Here is a 19,921-nt window from a genome sequence, read left to right on the forward strand (position 1 = left end):
GCTACAAATTCGTCGGGCAACAGACCGCGCCGCTCGAACTGTCAACACAAGTGGCACTGCTAAGAGTATCCTACGACTTCCACATCGCTGGCAACGGGTTATACACAACGCTGGTGACTACGTTGAACGTCAGTAAAACATTGAAACACGTATCTATTTTGTACGAGCTGTAAATAAATAGTTGCCACTATTAAAGTTCCAACCCTCGTATGTCAATTAGCTGCTTTGATAAAGCATAGCACATTTATGGAGTTAAAGCACTGTTAAAAGCTAGCTTGTTTGCAGCTAAAGTCAATTACTCCGGGCAATGGTATGGCATTACTATCGGATTACTCCACGTAACCAGTCACTGTAAAAGCAAGCTTTTCACTTGGAAATTTCAGAGATATTCCGAAGTTTCCAGGAAACTTAATCGAATGACATGTACAGTATTAAACCTGTTTAATTATTGAATCATCTTCCATTAGATATAGTGCGATGTATTTCGCAGTTTCATTAGTTAGCTTAGCCTATGGACGACGAGGCATGCTCATCAGTGAAATGATTGAACTTGAACAGAGGCGGAGCAGCGTATCTGACCTTGAGTAGAGTATTGTCATTGGCTACTAACGAACGAATAATTCACTTACAGAGAAAACTCATCGCACTGAAATGTCTGAGTATTCTCACCGTTTGTGGGATAACGTTCAACATGACTCGGTTTCCTTTAAGAGGACCACTCTATAGTGACGTTTCAGTTCATTTAATGAAGTTAGGTATTTTTACCAACATTTAGTTTCGTTTTTCTGTCATGTTATACGTCCCTTACGTTGCCTATAGAATGAACGGTATACCTGATCTAATCTTTGCAGAAAAGCATGCATAAGACATCCTTGACATTTAGTAAGATCTTATGCTGTCAGGTAATGGAGAAAAGTGATGTTATGCCTGTTTAAAACTGTTTTTAAAATGTTACAAAATCTTTTAGTTGTCTTGATTGCAAAAAATATGTTACATCACAACTGATTCCTAGTCACGGTGGCTAAACAACCATCTTCAGATCTGAAAAGCAACCAGAAACAATAAATTACCTTAGGGTAAATTGGCTTTAATAAGCCTGAAGAACGTACATCTTTCAAAATAATAAAGGTACATAACTCACGATAAAGACTTTGTGTCAACGTACACTGCAGGCTAGAACGTCAAGATTTTCTAAAATTATTTTGAAAGTTATAAGAAAATGCTTGACATTTGTTGATCAATAACATGCATGAATCCTAACATAAATCTCGTTTACCGCCCGAGCTGCGTCAAATGCGGCGTACCGTAAAACGTAACATCTGTCAGGAAGTTCGTTGATTCGCCTCCATCGCTGAAAGCTAACATAGTGACGTGATTCGAGCTCAACTTTCAGCTCCTGAAGAATCAACAACTTGTTTACGCACAGATGCTACTTCCTCCGCAGCTCCTTGTAGACAGTCGCTCGTGACTTTTGCGGACACCGAGAGGACCGGCGAACGACCTTCCTTGGGCTCGGATCAATGTCTGCCGGCCATTCTGTGCCTCCTCGTCAGAGAGAGCTGACCGGCGTCCTCTCCCTTTCTTCTTTGTGCTGTTCGCATCTGAATATCTTCTCTGTAATTCTTTCTTCCTCTTTGTTACAGCCACTGCCTCCAGTTCCATCAAATGTTCATCCCTTCTGTACATTTACATCTGTATTACACGATCTGCGAACACTACAGTATGCGCAACTACCATACCTCCGCTGCTACTAAGAAAAAAGAAAATTAAGATTTAACGTCCCGTCCACGTCCAAGTCATTAGACATGGATAAGTTATTCGGAGTGGGAGTGAAAATCGCCCGTGTCGTTTTCAAAAGTACTGTCCCGCTATTTGCCACAGAATATTTAGGGAAATCATGGAAAACCTAAATCTGGTTGGCTGAGTTGGAATCTGAACAGCTGTCGCCGTCGTCGTCTCCCTCCCCCCCCCCCTCCCCGTCCGAATATGAGTGTAGTGTCTTACCACTGCAACATAGCGCACGTTTCCCCTGCCCCTACTTCACTCCACGAAAGAATAAGTGTCAGTCTCCCTCTGTGAAATTCTCTAAGTTTTTTACCATCCTGACTTATACACGATACTGCGTTCGAGTAAGTAATACAGGACATGGACAAAAATTATGGGAATACGTACACAACACATTGTTGTTGTTGTTGTTGTTGTGGTCTTCAGTCCTGAGACTGGTTTGATGCAGCTCTCCATGCTACTCTACCCTGTGCAAGCTTCTTCATCTCCCAGTACTTACTGCAACCTACGTCCTTCTGAATCTGCTTAGTGTATTCATCTCTTGGTCTCCCTCTATGATTTTTACCCTCCACACTGCCCTCCAATGCTAAATTTGCCTTCATGCCTCAGAACATGTCCTACCAACCGGTCCCTTCTACTTGTCATGTTGTGCCACAAACTCCTCCCCAATTCTATTCAATACCTCCTCATTAGTTATGTGATCTACACATCTAATCTTCAGAATTCTTCTGTAGCACCACATTTCGAAAGCTTCTATTCTCTTCTTGTCCAAACTATTTATCGTCCATGTTTCACTTCCATACATGGCTACACTCCATACAAATACCTTCAGAAACGACTTCCTGACACTTAAATCTATACTCGATGTTAACAAATTTCTCTTCTTCAGAAACGCTCTCCTTGCCATTGCCAGTCTACATTTTATATCCTCTCTACTTCGACCATCATCAGTTATTTTGCTCCCCAAATAGCAAAACTCCTTTACTACTTTAAGTGTCTCATTTCCTAATCTAATTCCCTCAGCATCACCCGACTTAAATCGACTACATTCCATTATCCTCGTTTTGTTTTTGTTGATGTTCATCTTATATCCTCCTTTCAAGACACTGTCCATTCCATTCAACTGCTCTTCCAAGTCCTTTGCTGTCTCTGACAGAATTACAATGTCATCGGCGAATCTCAAAGTTTTTATTTCTTCTCCATGGATTTTAACACCTACTCCTAATTTTTCTTTTGTTTTCTTTACTGCTTGCTCAATATACAGATTGAATAACATCGGGGAGAGGCTACAACCCCGTCTCACTCCCTTCCCAACCACTGCTTCCCTTTCATGTCCCTCGACTCTTATAACTGCCATCTGGTTTCTGTACAAATTGTAAATAGCCTTTTGCTCCCTGTATTTTACCCCTGCCGCCTATAGAATCTGAAAGAGAGTATTCCAGTCAACATTGTCAAAAGCTTTCTCTAAGTCTACAAATGCTAGAAACGTAGGTTTGCCTTTCCTTAATCTAGCTTCTAAGATAAGTCGTAAGGTCAGTATTGCCTCACGTGTTCCAATATTTCTACGGAATCGAAACTGATCTTCCCCAAGGTTGACTTCTACTAGTTTTTCCATTCGTCCGTAAAGAATTCGCGTTAGTATTTTGCAGCTGTGGCTTATTAAACTGATTGTTCGGTAATTGTCACATCTGTCAACACCTGCTTTCTTCGGGATTGGAATTATTATATTCTTTTTGAAGTCTGAGGGTATTTCGCCTGTTTCATACATCTTGCTCACCAGATGGTAGAGTTTTGTCAGGACTGGCTCTCCCAAGGCCGTCAGTAGTTCTAATGGAATGTTGTCTACTCCCGGGGCCTTGTTTCGACTCAGGTCTTTCAGTGCTCTGTCAAACTCTTCACGCAGTGTTATATCTCCGATTTCGTCTTCATCTACATTCTCTCCCATTTCCAGAATATTGTCCTCGAGTACGTGGCCCTTGTATAGACCCTCTATATACTCCTTCCACCTTTCTGCTTTCCCTTCTTTGCTTAGAACTGGGTTTCCATCTGAGCTCTTGATATTCATACAAGTGGTTCTCTTTTCTCCAAAGGTCTCTTTAATTTTCCTGTAGGCAGTATCTATCTTACCCCTAGTGAGATAAGCCTCTACATCCTTACATTTGTTCTCTAGCCATCCCTGCTTAGCCATTTCACACTTCCTGTCGATCTCATTTTTGAGACGTTTATATTCCTTTTTGCCTGCTTCATTTACTGCATTTTTATATTTTCTCCTTTCATCAATTAAATTCAGTATTTCTTCTGTTACCCAAGGATTTCTACTAGCCCTCGTCTTTTTACCTACTTGATTCTCTGCTGCCTTCACTACTTCATCCCTCAGAGCTACCCATTCTTCTGTATTTCTTTCCCCCATTTGTGACAATTGTTCCCTTATGCTCCCCCTGAAACTCTGTACAACCTCTGGTTCTGTCAGTTCATCCATATCCCATCTCCTTAAATTCCCACCTTTTTGCAGTTTCTTCAGTTTTAATCTACAGCTCATAACCAATAGATTGTGGTCAGAGTCCACATCTGCCCCTGGAAATGTCTTACAATTTAAAACCTGGTTCATAAATCTCTGTCTTACCGCTATATAATCTATCTGATATCTTCTAGTATTTCCAGGGTTCTTCCATGTGTACAACCTTCTTTTATGATTCTTGAACCAAGTGTTAGCTATGATTAAGTTATGCTCTGTCCAAAATTCTACCAGACGGCTTCCTCTTTCATTTCTTTCCCCCAATCCATATTCACCTACTATTTTTCCTTCTCTCCCTTTTCCTACTACACAACACATTACCATGCCTAATACTGTAAACCGTTGCCAGACAAAACAGGTTCATTTCGCCTCTGAATGGACATAAACTCGGCCTGAAGTTGTAAACAGTGTGAAACAAGAATCATCTGAACAAATGATTTTCTTCTATTGCTTCGTAGTCCTGGATTTATGGCTTCGACACCACGTTTTCCTGTTATGGGCATTTGCGTCGCTGGTGAGTGCTTTTGGAATTCCAGCTTGGCACGCAGTTCGCAGATTATGGAGCTCCCTTCGCCTTGTTTTGGCGCCGGCAGGATTCAGTGACTATTACAGCTGCAGATCTCTTACTTTGTGTCATAATATTCTTCATTTATTGTCCGTCACGATCACTCAACACTGTTTCGTCCGCGTTGTGACTTAGCGGATGATGTTTCTTTTCGCTTTCCCTACATGGGATATGATGTCTCGTGAAGCACTAAACATTTTGGCTACCTTCGATTTGCACCCACCATATGAGCACCAACAATTTGCTCGTGTTCGAATTCATTTAGCTCTGACATAATGTACTCACAACTACGCAGAATACTGTTATGACTACAATGACACTTGCCACGTATTAAGGATATTGCACAAGTGCCGTTAGTGGTCAAATACAACAGCGCAACCTGCAGCGTTGCCTGGCACCTGAATTTGTGTTCAAGCATGCGTTTCTCGTAGTTTTCCATATTCTTGTTCAACCACCGTACGTTTTTGCCTCTTTTTTGAGCGTCCTCTCTCGTTGACGTAAAACTCTCTGCGATGCACAACGCCTGTCTTGCTGCGTCTCGCACTGGGGATAGTTGTTGGTTTCCATGACGGTCCAGTACAAATTAAAAATACGCATAGTTCTTCTTTGAATATTTTCTGATTCATCCGACAATTCAAATTGTACGAGGTTCTAGACTGAAGAGCAATATGTAAGAATCGGCCAGACTCTCTCCAAAGGATGAATTAAACTTTGTTACCATTCTTAATACTGCAAGGGTAATTCCGCTGATAGACGCAAAGGAGAGAGCGGATTGGCGGAAAGGATACGTTGAAGGCCTGTACGAGGGCGAGGAACTGTCTGACGAACTGATAGAAGAAGAAATTTGAGTCAGTATAGAAGACATAGGGGATGTCACGCTACAGTGAAAGTTTAACAAAGTTTCTGTTGTCTTACGGTCAAACAAAGCGGAAAACATAGGCAACATTCGTTTCTAAATGCAAAAATCATAGGCGGAAGTAGAGGGCAAACGATTATTCAAGTGTTTTCTATGATATAACATCAGATTTATGGAAACGTATCATTCACCCATTCCAGATAGCAAGGACAGATAAATGCGAGAACTGTCGCATAATCAGCTTAATAACTTATGCATCAATGTTGCAGGCACCAGAGAGGCAATCCTGACGTTGCGCTTGATAATGGAGACGAGACAAACAAAATCAAGACACGTTAGTAGGATTTGTTGACCTAGAAAAAGCGTTCGAGAGTTTAAATTGACGCAAGGTGTTCGAAATTATCAGGAAAATAGGTATAAGCTCTAGGAAAAGACGGGTAACATACAATATGTACAAGAACCAAGAGGAGACGATAAGACTGCAACACCAAGAATGAAGTGTTTGGATTAAACTGTATAAGACAGGAACGTAGTCTTTCACCCGTACTCTTCAATCTATATGCATCGAACATGCAGTGACGGAAACCAAAAGTTCAAAAGTAGGTTTGAAATTCAGGGCCAAAGGATATCAGTGATAAGATTCGGTGACGAAATTGCTTTTCACACTGAAAGGGAGGAAGAATTGCAGGACCTGTTGAATGTAATGATCAGTCTGATGAGCGCACGCTATGGACTGAAAGTAAACCAAAGAAAGACGAATTGTAATGAGGAGTAACGAAAGTAAAATTAGCCACAAATTTGACATCAAAATTGGAGACCTCTAAATAAAAGAAGTTAAGAAATTTTGATACCTTGGAAGTAAAATAATTTATTACGGACTAAGTAAGGAGGACATAAAAAGAAACTAACAAAGGCAAAGAGAGCATTCCTGCCCAAGAGTAGTCTACTGGTATCAGACATAGGCCTTAATTTGAGAAAGAAATTTTCGAGAACGTCCATTTGGGGCACAGCATTCCATGGAAGCCAATCATGAACTTGGGGAAACCAGAACAGAAGAGAATCAAAGCGTTTGGGGCGTGGTACACACTTGTAGAAAGGTTTTGAAAATTAAGTGGGCGGATAAGGCAGGGAATGAGGAGACTGTCTGCAGAATCGAAGAGGAAATGGAGCCGTGGAAAATATTGACAAGAAAGAAAGCAGAGTAATAGGCTATGTGTCACGACATCTCCACGGTACTAGAGGGAGCTGTAGAGGTTAGAAACTGCATAGAAAGGCAGATATTGGAATACATCCAACAACTGAGAAATTTGTGAGCAAGAACTACTCCGAGACGAAAATACTACCACAGGTAAGGATTTTGCTGCGAGCTACAGCAAACTAGTGATAAGACTGGTGAAAAACCAAATTATTAAAAAAAATCATTCTTCCAATAAATGCCTTCTCATGGCCTAGGTTTTTACGGTCGCCCGTGTATGTCTCGATGGATATATTTAGTTACTGAAAGGATGTGACTGGTGCTAGTGATCTGTCAGTGACTGTATACGAAAAAATATTAATATAATTATGCACATTAGGTAACATATTGATGTGTTAACGGTCAACTGCAAATGTTGGGCTCAAACAGCAAGTCTTCCTGTAATTTGCAGCAAATCGATGAAGGTAACAAGTATTGGCTGGCTGTTCAAAGGCAATTCTCCATACATCATATACTCCGGAGAAAATTTTTCGCACCTCTATGACTGCTTTCCCTCCTCCGTAGCCGAGTTCGTTAAAGGAAGCTAGTGTTTTGGCACTTGACTCGAAGGTTCGAATGCTTGAGGCAGAAAAAAAAATACTGTTAAGTTATGTATGTTAACCGAGACGTTGAAGTGTGTACTGTTTTTTACTGGAAATATATACAGATTAAAACTTTGGAAAGCTCTTGGAAAGACGAGTTCACTGATATAATGCTTGTTAATGCTGGCGTAGAAACTCTTCGCAAAAGAAGCCTAGATCGTTTGGTGTCAAATAGTTTATTTCATGACTAGTTTCGACAGTAAGTAGCTGTCACCCTTGACGTACTGAGAACACGCTTCAGTCATGATAATTCAGCTACATCGCAAAAATATTCGAGAAATGTGCTAAAGTTGAAAGGTAAGGCTGTTGGTGTCCCCTATTGCGCTGTAAATAACGTCCAGTTCGCCTCTATGCCAGCCTCTGTCGTTGTGTCGAGCTTTTCGACTGTTTACTCCTCTCCACAAAAACTTTTCACGTAGACCTCAGAAAGTATACACACAAAATAATTTTCTTCTGCCCGTTTTGATTCTCTAGGAGTCAGCTTATAATTCCATTTACAACAGTCAGAAACCACCCTCTATCTTTGTCGTAAGAAGTAAGGTCAAAAGGAATGTGTTTTATCTCAACAGCTATGGCTATCTTCTTGCTGTATAACAATTGAGCCTTCGATAAGAGCCCCACCTGCTAGTGTTTACACCGCAATAGCGAATTTCAGATACTTGCCTTTTAATTTTAGAACATTGTCTTATACTTTTGGCCCCGCGTAGTGGCCGCGCGGTTAGAGGCGCCATGTCACTAACTGAGCGGCCCCTCCCGCCGGAGGTTCGAGTCCTCCCTCGAGCATGGGTGGGTGTTGTTGTTAGCATAAGTTAGTATAGGTAGTGTGTAAGTTTAGGGAGTGATGACCTCAGCAGTTTGGTCCCTTAGGAATTCACACCCATTTGAACATTTTTTCTTATATTTTTGCTAGCCTGTGCTAGTTCTGACCTTTACACGTCACCCAGAGTAAGTAACAGATCTCGATGAAACATTGTTCATACATATGAAGAGCTGCTACCACATACACTGAAGAGCCAAAGAAACTGGTACATCTGCCTCATATCGTATAGGGCTCCCGTGAGCACGCAGAAGTGACGCAGCAAGGCGTAGAAACTCGACAAATGTCTGAAATACTGCTGGAGGGAATCGAAACCATGAATCCTGCAGGGCTGTCCATAAATCCATGAGAGTATGATGGGGTGGAGACCTCTTCTGAACTGCACGTTGCAAGGCATCCAAGACATGCTCAAGAATGTTCATATCTGGCGAGTTTGGTGGCCAGCGACAGTGGTAAGTTCAGACAAGTGTTCCTGGAACCACTTTGTAGCAATTCTGGACCTGTGAGGTGTCGCATTGTGCTGCTGGAATAGCCCAAGTCCAGCGGAATGTACAATGGACATAAATGGATGCAGGTGATAGACTGGATGCTTACGTACGTGTCACCTGTCAGAGTCGTCCCATATCACTGCCACTGCATACGCCCCACAGCATTACAGAGCATCCACCAGTTTGAACAGCCCCCTGCGAAGATGCAGGGTCCATGGGTCCATGAGGTTGTCTCCATAACCGTACACCTCCATCCGCTCAATACAGTTTGAAACGAGACTCGTCCGATGAGACAAGTAGTTTCCAGCCATCACCAGTCCAATGTCGATGTTGACGGGCCCAAGCGAGGCGTAAAGCCTGTGTCGTGCACTCATCAAGGGTACACGAGTGGGCCTTTGACTCCGAAAGCCTATATCGGTGATGTTTCGTTGAATGGTTCGCACGCTGACTTTTGTTGATGGCCCAGCAGTCAAATCTGCAGCAATCTGAGGAAGGGTTGCACTTCTGTCACGCTGAACGATTCTCTTCAGTCGTCGTCGATCCCGTTCTTGTAGGATCTTTCTCCGGCCGCAGTGATGTCGGAGATTTGATGTTTTACCGGATTCCTGATGTTCACGGTACGCTTGTGAAATGGCCGTACGGGAAAATCCCCACTTCATCTCTACCTCGGAGATTCTGTGTCCCATCGCTCGTGCGGCGACTGTAACACCACGTTCAAACTCACTTAAATGTTGATAACCTACCACTGTAGCAGCAGTAACCGATCTAACAACTGCGCCAGACACTTGTTGTCCTATATATGCGATGACGACCGCAGCGCCATATTCTGCCTGTTCACGTATCTCTGTATTTGAATACGCGTGTCTATTACCAGTTTCTTTGGCACTTCAGTGTTGTACAGAAGGTAATTGAAATAAATACGCTCTAAGACGAACAGAAATTACACCTTTAGTCGCGGCGCGGGGTAGCTGCGCGGTCTATGGTGTCTTGTCAGGGCTCGCGAGGCTCCCTTCCGTCGGAGGTTTCGAGTCCTTCCCTCGGGCATGGGGGTATGTGTTGTCCATAGCGTAAGTTAGTTTAAGTTAGATTAAGTAGTGTAAGCGTAGGGACCGATGACCTCAGCAGTGCGGTCCCATAGAAATTCACACCTTTACTCACAGACTACGATTACACTGTAGTTAACGTGATTTATGGTGTCCCCTGTATATTGCAAAACCAAGGACATAGTTCTTAATAGGATGCCTCGTCACTACAGACAGTAATGAATGCACTGTTACGAGCTCCCGTGATGGCCACAGGGTCGGTAAGGAAATCTTGAGAGTGTATTCCTTTCCTCCATCAAGGCGGTTGACAACTGCTAGATAGTCGCTGCTGCATGGCATGCTACAATAAATCTCCTCAGAGCGCCCCACATGTGATCGATGCGATTTAAGTCGGGGAAACGAGCAGACCAGTCCATTCGGGCATCATCCTGTCGTTCCAAGATCTCCTCGACCTGTGCTATTCACTGCGGTTGCACATTGTCATCCATATAAAGAAAATCAGGGCCCAATGCACTCCCGAGAAGATCCACATGGGAAAGGAGTACGGTGTCACAACACTGACCGGCGAGTGTACCGTGTTCAAAGATTTGTACGAGGGTCACTCCAAAAGAAATGCACACTATTTTTTTAAGCTATCTTTTATTCTACATGTTTGGAAGTTTTACAGTGTGTAGATACATCCTTTAGGAACAATATTTTCATTTCTCCACATAATTTCTATCCCTCTCAACTGCCGTACGCCATCTTGCAACCAGTGTCTGTATACCCGCACGGTAAAATTCTGGACCAACCTGTTGGAGCCACCGTTTGCCAGCGTGCACAAGGAAGTCATTTTCAAACCTTGTTCCACGAAGTGAGTCTTTCAGTTTCCCAAAGAGATGATAGTCACATGGTGCCAGGTTAGGACTGTAAGGCGGGTGTTTCAGTGTTGTCCATCCGAGTTTTGTGATCGCTTCCATGATTTTTTATTGACATGTGGCCGCGCATTGTCTTGCAACAGCAAAACATCCTGCTTTTGCCGATGTGGTCGAACACGACTCAGTCGAGCCAAGAGTCCTTCGGAATCGAAAAACACCGTAGCCATAACTTCTCCAGCAGAAGATGTGGTTTTGAATTTTCTTTTTTTTTGGTGAATTTGTAAGATGCCACTCCATTGATTGCATCTTGGTCTCTGGTGAAAAATGATGGAGCCATGTTTCATCGCCTGTCATAATTCTTCCAAGAAATTCATCTCCACCATTCTCGTACTGTTCCAAAAGTTCGCTGCATACCGTTTTTCTTGTTTCTTTGTGAGCCACTGTCAACATCCTGGGAACCCACCTGGCACAAACCTTTTTAACGCCAACACTTTCAGTATTCTGCAAACACTTCCTTCCCCTATCCCAACGTAGCGTGACAGTTCGTTCACTGTGATGCGTCTGTCAGCAGTCACCAATTCGTTAACTCTCTGCACATTGTCCGGAGTGTGTGCAGTACGAGGCCTGCCGCTGCGAGGACAATCCTCCATATTGCCGTGCCCACTTTCATCATGTAACCTGCTTGCTTACCGACTAACTGTACTGCGATCGACAGCAGCATCTCCATACACCTTTTTCAACCTCTTGTGGATGTTTTGCACTGTCTCGTTTTCACAGCACAGGAATTCTATGGCAGCACGTTGCTTCTGACGAACGTCAAGTGAAGCAGCCATCTTTAAGACAAGCTGTGACGGCGCCACTCACGGGAACAGGTTGAACTAAGTTTGAAAACAAGCGGGAAGAATGTATCTACACACTGTAAAACTTTCACACATGCAGAATGAAAACTGTATTTTTATAAAATTAGTGTGCATTTCTTTTGGAGTGACCCTCGTAGGTCAACACGCCCCTGCAGTTTACGCCTCTCCACACCATAACACGAACGTCGAGCAGCGTGGGGGGACGTCCAGCATTGTCGAACATCATAGTTTTGGTGGTCCAGGTATTATGATTTGGAGATGCAGAATGCTGCATGCCCGTACTAACCGCATACATTTTTCAACACGGTACATTCACTGGTCATAGTCGTTGTGACTCCTTCCCAACATGCGTCCTTTCAGGGGTGCACGCGACCCTTATTTCTTATTTGTGGATGACTATGCACGACCACACCGAAGAGCGCAGGTGGAGAAGTTCCTGGAATGAGACGATGTTCGGCGAATGGACTGGCCTACCCTTTAGCCCGAGTTAAATTCTACTGAGCACGTGTGGGATGCGTTGGGGAGGCGTAATTCAGCACGTCCAAATGCACCATCGACCATCCAGCCGATGTCAAACAAGCTGGTGGAGGAATGGAACGCTGTACCACAAGAACTTTTTGCCAACCTTGTGGCCAGCACGGGAGCACGTTGCAGAACAAGCATTGCAGTCTGTGGTGATCACACATTCCGTTAAGAATTGTATTACTTGCTGCAAAGTCCAGGGGACGAACAGAAATCACTGTCTTCAATGTAATTATTGTCTTTGAGCAGAAGTATTATTTCTGTTCGTCTCACTGCGTGTTTGTTTCTGTTATCTTCTGTACTATACTGTAGCAGTTCTATGTATGGTCCAAGTTTCATCGAGCTATATTACTTGGGAGTTATACATCATGCTGTCTGTAGCTCGTGGCCGTGCGGTAGCGTTCTCGCTTCCCACGCCCGGGTTCCCGGGTTCGATTCCCGGCGGGGTCAGGGATTTGCTCTGCCTCGTGAGGACTGGGTGTTGTGTGATGTCCTTAGGTTAGTTAGGTTTAAGTAGTTCTAAGCTCTAGGGGACTGATGACCATAGATGTTAAGTCCCATAGTGCTCAGAGCCATTTGAACCATTTATACATCATGCGACAGTTACTTTTGTCGTTACCTTTTGCATACGAGTGTAAAATATTTGCTTATATTGTGTTCTGGTTTCTTTGTCTCAGACTTCTGTCTGTCTTAAACTCTATTTGTGTCTTCTAAACGTTATTTCTATTTATTTGCGTGCTAATGCAACTATCTCTGATATGTGATTGTCAAGACAGTATTTGGAGCACAGCCTTTGGTAGTCACCCGTGGGACGACTATTAGGTGCCCTTGCTGCTCGCAGTCGCTCACTGCTCCAATATCTTCCGGTTGCTCATTCGGTGTCTTTGATCAGCAAGGTGCACAGGTAGTCGCTCGCGGCAGTCATTTCGCACAGTACAGAAAGCCCAACACAAGGAGTCCAAACGTGTAACTTCTTTATTGTACTTTAATGGAAAGATTGGGGGACTATATCGTCACAGTAGGGCCACACTAGAGCAAGCAGTGATGAAAATAAAACAGTTATTTTGTACCAGTACTGTTAAACAGAATTAATGACATTTCTTCCGTTTTTCTTTTGTTCCTTCGTTGCCTCAAAATTCATGGGGATGTGTTCAGTCTTTGCAACTAAATGAAAGGCAATTTGTTTTTCACCGTACACGTTCGCTGTCTTTTTTAATAAAGCGTCTTCAGAGGCCTGTAATACATGTTTGTATCATGTGTTGGCTACAAGTACGGTACTATGCAACGCCTTCTCACGTCCTCTTGTTTTTCAGGCTAGAAACAACTTCTGCTGCACAATTTTCGCGAAGTTAAATTATCATTTGGTTTTACTTACTTGCTAGTTCATGTGTGTGGTTCTGGATATGTGTTTACTCGGTCCCCATACTCCAGATGGCTAATTTCCGGAATTTTTTTTTCACCCACATTTATTACAACACTTCACTTGTCCTTTTCATTCTGCGTTGAACGTGTGTGATTACAGTGTGCAGTGTGCAGTGTTGCCGACTGTCGCTGTGTATTATCTTCTGTCTTTTGTTTGTTTGTGTGTATATATTATTTGTTTTGTGAATATACAAAGTGATCAAAAAGTCAGTATAAATTTGAAAACTGAATAAATCACGGAATAATGTAGATAGAGAGGTACAAATTGACACACATGCTTGGAATGACATGGGGTTTTATTGGAACCAAAAAATGTCCGACAGATGGCGCTTCATCTGATCATAATAGCAATAATTAACATAAAGTAAGACAAAGGAAAGATGAGATTTTCACTCTGCAGCGGAGTGTGCGCTGATATGAAACTTCCTGGCAGATCAAAACTGTGTGCCGGATCGAGACTCGAACTCGGGACCTTTGCCTTTCACGGGCAAGTGCTCTACCAACTGGAAACATCCCCCGGTCTGTGGCTAAGCCATGTATCCGCAATATCCTTTCTTTCAGGAGTGCTAGTTCTGCAAGGTTCACAGGAGAGCTTCGGTAAAGTTTGGAAGGTAGGAGACGATGTACTGGCAGAAGTAAAGCTGTGAGGACGGGGCGTGAGTCGTGCTTGGGTAGCTCAGTTGGTAGAGCACTTGCCCGCGAAAGGCAAAGGTCCCGAGTTCGAGTCTCGGTCCGGCACACAGTTTTGATCTACCAGGAAGTTTCGAAGATGATTTTTCTTTACAGGAAATGCTCAATATGTCCACCATCATTCCTCAACAATAGCTGTAGTCGAGAAATAATGTTGTGAGAAGCACTGTAAAGCATGTCCGGAGTTATGGTGAGGCACTGGCGTCGGATGTTGTCTTTCAGCATTCCTAGAGATGTCGGTCGATCACGATACACTTGCGACTTCAGGTAACCCCAAACCCAATAATCACGCGTCTAGCAATATGGTGTAGAGCGCCATCCTGCATAAACATGGTACGTTCCAGCAGATGTTGATCAGCCAGGCTGGGGATGATGCGATTCTGTAACATATCGGCGTACCTCTCACCCGTCACGGTAGCAGTTACAAAACCAGAATCACGCATTTCCTCGAAGAAAAAAGGCCCGATAACAGTAGATGTGATAAATCCATCCCATACCGTGACTTTCTCGTCGTGCAATGGAGTTTCCACGACAGTTCTAGGATTTTCGGTAGCCCAAATTCTACAGTTGTGGTCGTTGACATACCCTCGGAGCGTGAAATGAGCTTCGTCGGTCCACAACACGTTACTCAACCAATCGTCATCTTCCGCCATCTTTTGAAATGCCCACACCGCAAATGCCCTCCGCTTCACTAAATCGCCAGGTAACAGTTCATGATGCCAATGGATTTTGTTCGGATATCGGAGGGTACGCCTCAGTGCCAACCAAACAATAGTGTATGGAAAGCCGGTGCGACGTGCGACTGCACGAGCGCTGGCTTCCCCGTGCATAGATGAACCCGCTACAGTCTCCATTTCTTCCTGAACTGTCTCAGCAGCATTACGCCTTGTGCTCGGTCGGCCACTACGGGGTCTATCGTCTAAACCACCCGTGGCTTCGAACTTGGAAATCATTCTCGCCACAGATGCATTTGTCAACGGACCTTTACCCATTCGAATCCCCTTCCTATGGCGATAGGATCGTAACGCTGAACTAGCACATTCCCCATTCTGATAATACAGCTTCACTAAAAGCGCCTTTTCAGGTAACGTCAACATGCTGCGACTGCTGGCGCATCTGATTCTCTTTTTAACGTCAACATGCTGCTACTGGTGGCGCATCTGATTCTCTCTCTCATTACAGCTCCTTTTATACACGATTGTCATGCGCAGTCACTGACGTTTTGCTGTCCAGCGCCATCTGTCGGACATTTTGTGAACTTTTTTTGTTCTAATAAAACCCCATGTCATTCCAAGCATGTGTGTCAATTTTTACCTCTCTATCTACATTATTCCGTGGCTTATTAAGTTTTCAAATTTATACCGACTTTTTGATCACCCGGTATATTATATATACTAAGGTGATGTTTTTCACCTTTAAAATTTCTAATGGTCTTTGCAGCAGCTGAAGCTCACTAGAGAAGAGAAATTAGAGACGTGGGACGGCACTGCATTGCACACCTCATGTAAGTCTGAAAACTAAAATGTGCTTTACACGTGTTTGCCTACAGGCGAAGCAAGATGCCGAGCACGCGGAAGATGATCCTGCAGCATGTGATGACTGACGTGAGCACCAAGATGAACCGCACCAAGAAAATGGGCATGGACGTGCTGGAGACGCCGCTCAACCGCTGCCTCTCCACGCTGGACATCACCCTCCTGGGTGAGTACCGCTCAGCTTGCGCCACCCGAGTGTTAGGCTCAAATAATTTGTAGAGAAAAAATCATATTTCTACCTGGGAAGAAATAGCAACAAATTCCAGAACATCCGGTTATGGATGCTCCCTTCTCCTCCGCACACGTGATTAACCTTTCCCTCTATCTGAAGATATTTTTCTTTTTACTACTGGGAGAGGTATTTTGAATAAGACAAACATAAATCGACAACAAAGATAAAAGTAAATATTGTATTTACGTTCAACAGTAGCCAATAAAGCAATGGTAAAGTAATGTATCATGCTACATATCAAACACATAACAGGAATTAGCAAACGTCATAGTATTTGGAAAGTCCTGGCCAATTAAATCTGTGTGCCAGACAGGGACTCGAACTTGCGAGCCTTTCCTGTCACGGGTGATTACTCTAACTACTGAGCTAGCTTTTATTTTTTGTTATATTTTTCTTTTCTTTTTGTTTTTGTAGTATTCACAGCAGGTTTTTATTATTTTCGAGCCGGCCGCTGGTGGCCTACGGTCGCAGGTTAGAATCCTGTTTCGGGCATGGATGTGTGTGATGTCCTTAGATTAGTTAAGTTTAAGTAGTTCTAAGTTCTAGGGGACTGACGACCTGAGATGTTAAGTCCCATAGTGCTCAGAGCCATTTGAACCATTTGAGCCATTATTTTCGACCAATATTAACTGAAAAAAGAACAACCAAAACATCCTCTGACTCATCTTAATGCTTGATCTGGTTACATAATTCCGCATTCAGCACATCAAAATACACAACTTCAGCACTCGAAAATAATGACATTTAAATAAGGATTTTACCAATTCCGAAACAAAATATTCTTACTGTACATCCCTTCAAATACTTTCTGTAGAAATAAGACCGAGTATAAAATAACCTTGTATTTTCCACGCAACCTCCCTCCTAAACATTTAACTGACGGCTCCAACAAAGGCACCAATACACAACAACCTACTTTTAGACCCGTAATCCATTGTCTTTCATATACAAAATGAAAACGTCTGTACAATTTATGTTTACAGTTTAGTTACTGTCGTTAAAATTGCTTTTATGAAATACCCCATTCCAGTTTTGACATTCCTGTAATCCAACGGCATGCAGCTACGGAGCGTTACCTACTGAACACTTTCGCTGTTCGCAAAACTGAAATTCGATAGTAGAAAAAGGAAGAGAAGAAAAAATTGTGAGTGAACATGGACTTTGGGAAAGGAATGAAAGAGGAAGCCGGCTGGTACAATTTTACACAGAGCATAATTTGATCATCGCCAACTTTTCGCTTAAGAATCATGAAAGAAGGTTATGCACGTGGAAGGGACCTGCGTACACTCGAAGGTTTCAGGCTGATTATATAGTGGTAGGACAGAGATTTCGGAAGCAGATTTTAAACTGTCAGACATTTCCACTGGCAGATGTGGACTCTGACCGCAATTAATTGGTTACGAACTGTATGCAAAAGCTGAAAAAATTGCAAAAAGGTAGAAAATTAAGGAGATGGAATCTAGATAAGGTGAAATAACGAGAGATTGTTGAGAGTTTCAAAGAGAGCATTAGGCAACGATCGACTAGATGGAGGGAAAAGAGAATAGTAGAAGACGAATTGGTCGCTTAGAGAGACCAAATAGTGATCACAGCAGAGAATCAAATAGGTAACAATAAAAGGCCTAGTAGAAATCCTTGGATATCACAGGAGATACTGAATTTAATTTATGAAAGGATAAAATATAGCGCGGAGTGGCCGCGCGGTTAGAGGCGCCCTGTCACTGATTGCGCGGCCCCTCCCGCCGGAGGATCGAGTCCTCTCTCGGGCATGGGCTTGTGTGTGTGTTGCTCTAAGCAGAAGTTAGATTAAGTTAGTTTAAGTAGTGTGTAAGTCTAGGGACTGTTGACCTCAGCGGTTTGGTCCCTCAGGAATTCACACACATTTTAAAATTTGAACATTTGATAGAATATAAAAATGCAGCCATGGAGCTGGCGAAAGGGAATACAAATGTCTAAAATATGAGATCGACAGGAAGTGCAAAACGGCTACGGAAGAATGGCCGGGGGACAAATGTAAGGATTTACAAGCATATTTCACTAGGGGAAAGGTAGATAATGCATACTGGAAAATTAAAGAGGATTTCGGAGAAAAGAGTAGCAGCTACATGAAAATCAAGAGCTCGGATGGAAAACCAGTCCTAGGGAAAGATGGGAAAGTTGAAATGTGGAAGAATTATATAGGAGGTCTACAGAAGGAAGATGAAGTCAGTATTACAGAAATGGAAGAGGATGTAGATGAAGATGAGATGAGAGATACGATACTATGAGATTAACTTGACAGAGTACTGAAACACCTGAGTCGAAACAAGGCCCCAGGCCTTACTGACAGTCTTGGGAGAGCCAGCCGTGACAAAACTCTTCCATCTGGAGCACAAGATGTATGAGACAAGTGAAATATCCTCAGACTTCAAGAATAATGTAACAATTCCAATTCCAAAGACAGTAGGTGCTGGCAGACGTGAATATTACCAAACAATCAGTCTAATAAGTCATAGTTGCGAAATACTAACCCGAGTTCCTTACATAAGCATGGAAAAACTGGTAGAAGTCGACCTCGGGAAACATCGTTTGTATTCCGAAGATGTATGAATACGCAATGCAATATTGACACTACGACTTATCTTAGAAGACAGGTTAATGAAACGCAAACCTACGTTTATAGCATACGTAGACTTAGAGAAAGCCTTTCACAATGTTGACTGAAATACTATCTTTGAAATTCTAAAGGTAGCAGTAGTAAAATACAGCGAGCGAAAGGCTATCTGCAACTTTTACAGTACACAGACGGCATTTATAAGAGTCGAGGAGCATGAAAGGAAAGCAGTGCTTGAGAAGGGACCGACGCAGGGTTGTAGCCCATCCCCGACGTTATTCAATCTGTATATTATACAATCAGTAAAGCAAATCAAAGAAAAACTTGGAGTTTGAGTTAAAGTTCAGGGAGAAGAAATAAAAACTTCGAGGTTTGCCGACGACATTATAATTCTGCCAGAGACAGCAAAGGACCGAGAAGGGAAGTTGAACAGAATGGACACAGCCTTGAAAGGAAAACACAAGATGAGCATCAACAAAATCAAAATAAGGATAATGGGATGTAGTCAAATTAAATCAGATGGTGCTGACGGAATTAAGATTACGAATGAGACATTAAAAGTAGTAGGCGAGTTTTGCCGTTTGCGCAGCAAAATAACTGTTATTACCGGAAACAGAATATAAAACATAGACAGGCAATGGCAAGAAAAACGCTTCTGACGAAGCGAAATTTGTTAATATCGAATATAGATTTAAGTATTTGGAAGTCTTTACTGAAGATATTTGAAGTGTAGCCATGTGTGGAAGTGAAACATGGACGACAGAGACTTTAGAGACGGAGAGAACAGAGAATTTTAAAATGTGGCGACATAGAAGAATATTGAAGATTAGTCTATCACGTAACTAATAAGAATGTACTGAATAGAACTGGGGGGACAAGAAATTTGTGGCACAACTTGACCAAACGAAGGGCTCAGTTGATGAGACACATTCTGAGACATTAAGGGATCACTAGTTTAGTGCTGCAGGGAAGTGTGGAGGGTAAAAGTCTTAGTGGCAGACGAAGACAGTAAGCAGATTCAGAAAACTGTACACTGAAGCGCCAAAGCAACTGATATAGACATGAGTATTCAAATACAGTGATATGTAAAAAGGCAGAATACGGCGCTGCAGTTAGCAACGCCTATATATGACAACAAATGTCCGGCGCAGTTGTTAGATCGGTCACTGCTGCTATAATGGCAGGTTATCAACATTTAAGTGAGTTTGAACGTGGTGTTATAGGTCGGCGCACGAGCAATGGGTCACAGCATCTCCGAGGTAGCGATGAAGAGGGGATTTTCCCGTACGACCATTTCACGAGTGT

The 19,921-nt window shown here is 42.9% G+C and overlaps 1 protein-coding gene across 3 annotated transcripts in view; it reads left to right on the top strand.

The window, feature by feature from the left end:
* Positions 1-19,921, top strand: part of LOC126174929 (cationic amino acid transporter 4) — a 233,549-nt gene that overhangs the window by 99,104 nt on the left and 114,524 nt on the right. For all 3 annotated transcript variants that reach the window (XM_049921383.1, XM_049921382.1, XM_049921384.1), the window contains one exon: positions 15,806-15,957. In XM_049921383.1, the coding sequence (XP_049777340.1) occupies positions 15,816-15,957 (142 nt within the window). In that variant the 5' untranslated portion in view covers positions 15,806-15,815. The remainder of the gene's footprint in view (positions 1-15,805; positions 15,958-19,921) is intronic.

The sequence above is a fragment of the Schistocerca cancellata genome, chromosome 3, assembly GCF_023864275.1.
Source record: "Schistocerca cancellata isolate TAMUIC-IGC-003103 chromosome 3, iqSchCanc2.1, whole genome shotgun sequence".
Classification (NCBI taxonomy): Eukaryota; Metazoa; Arthropoda; class Insecta; order Orthoptera; family Acrididae; genus Schistocerca; species Schistocerca cancellata.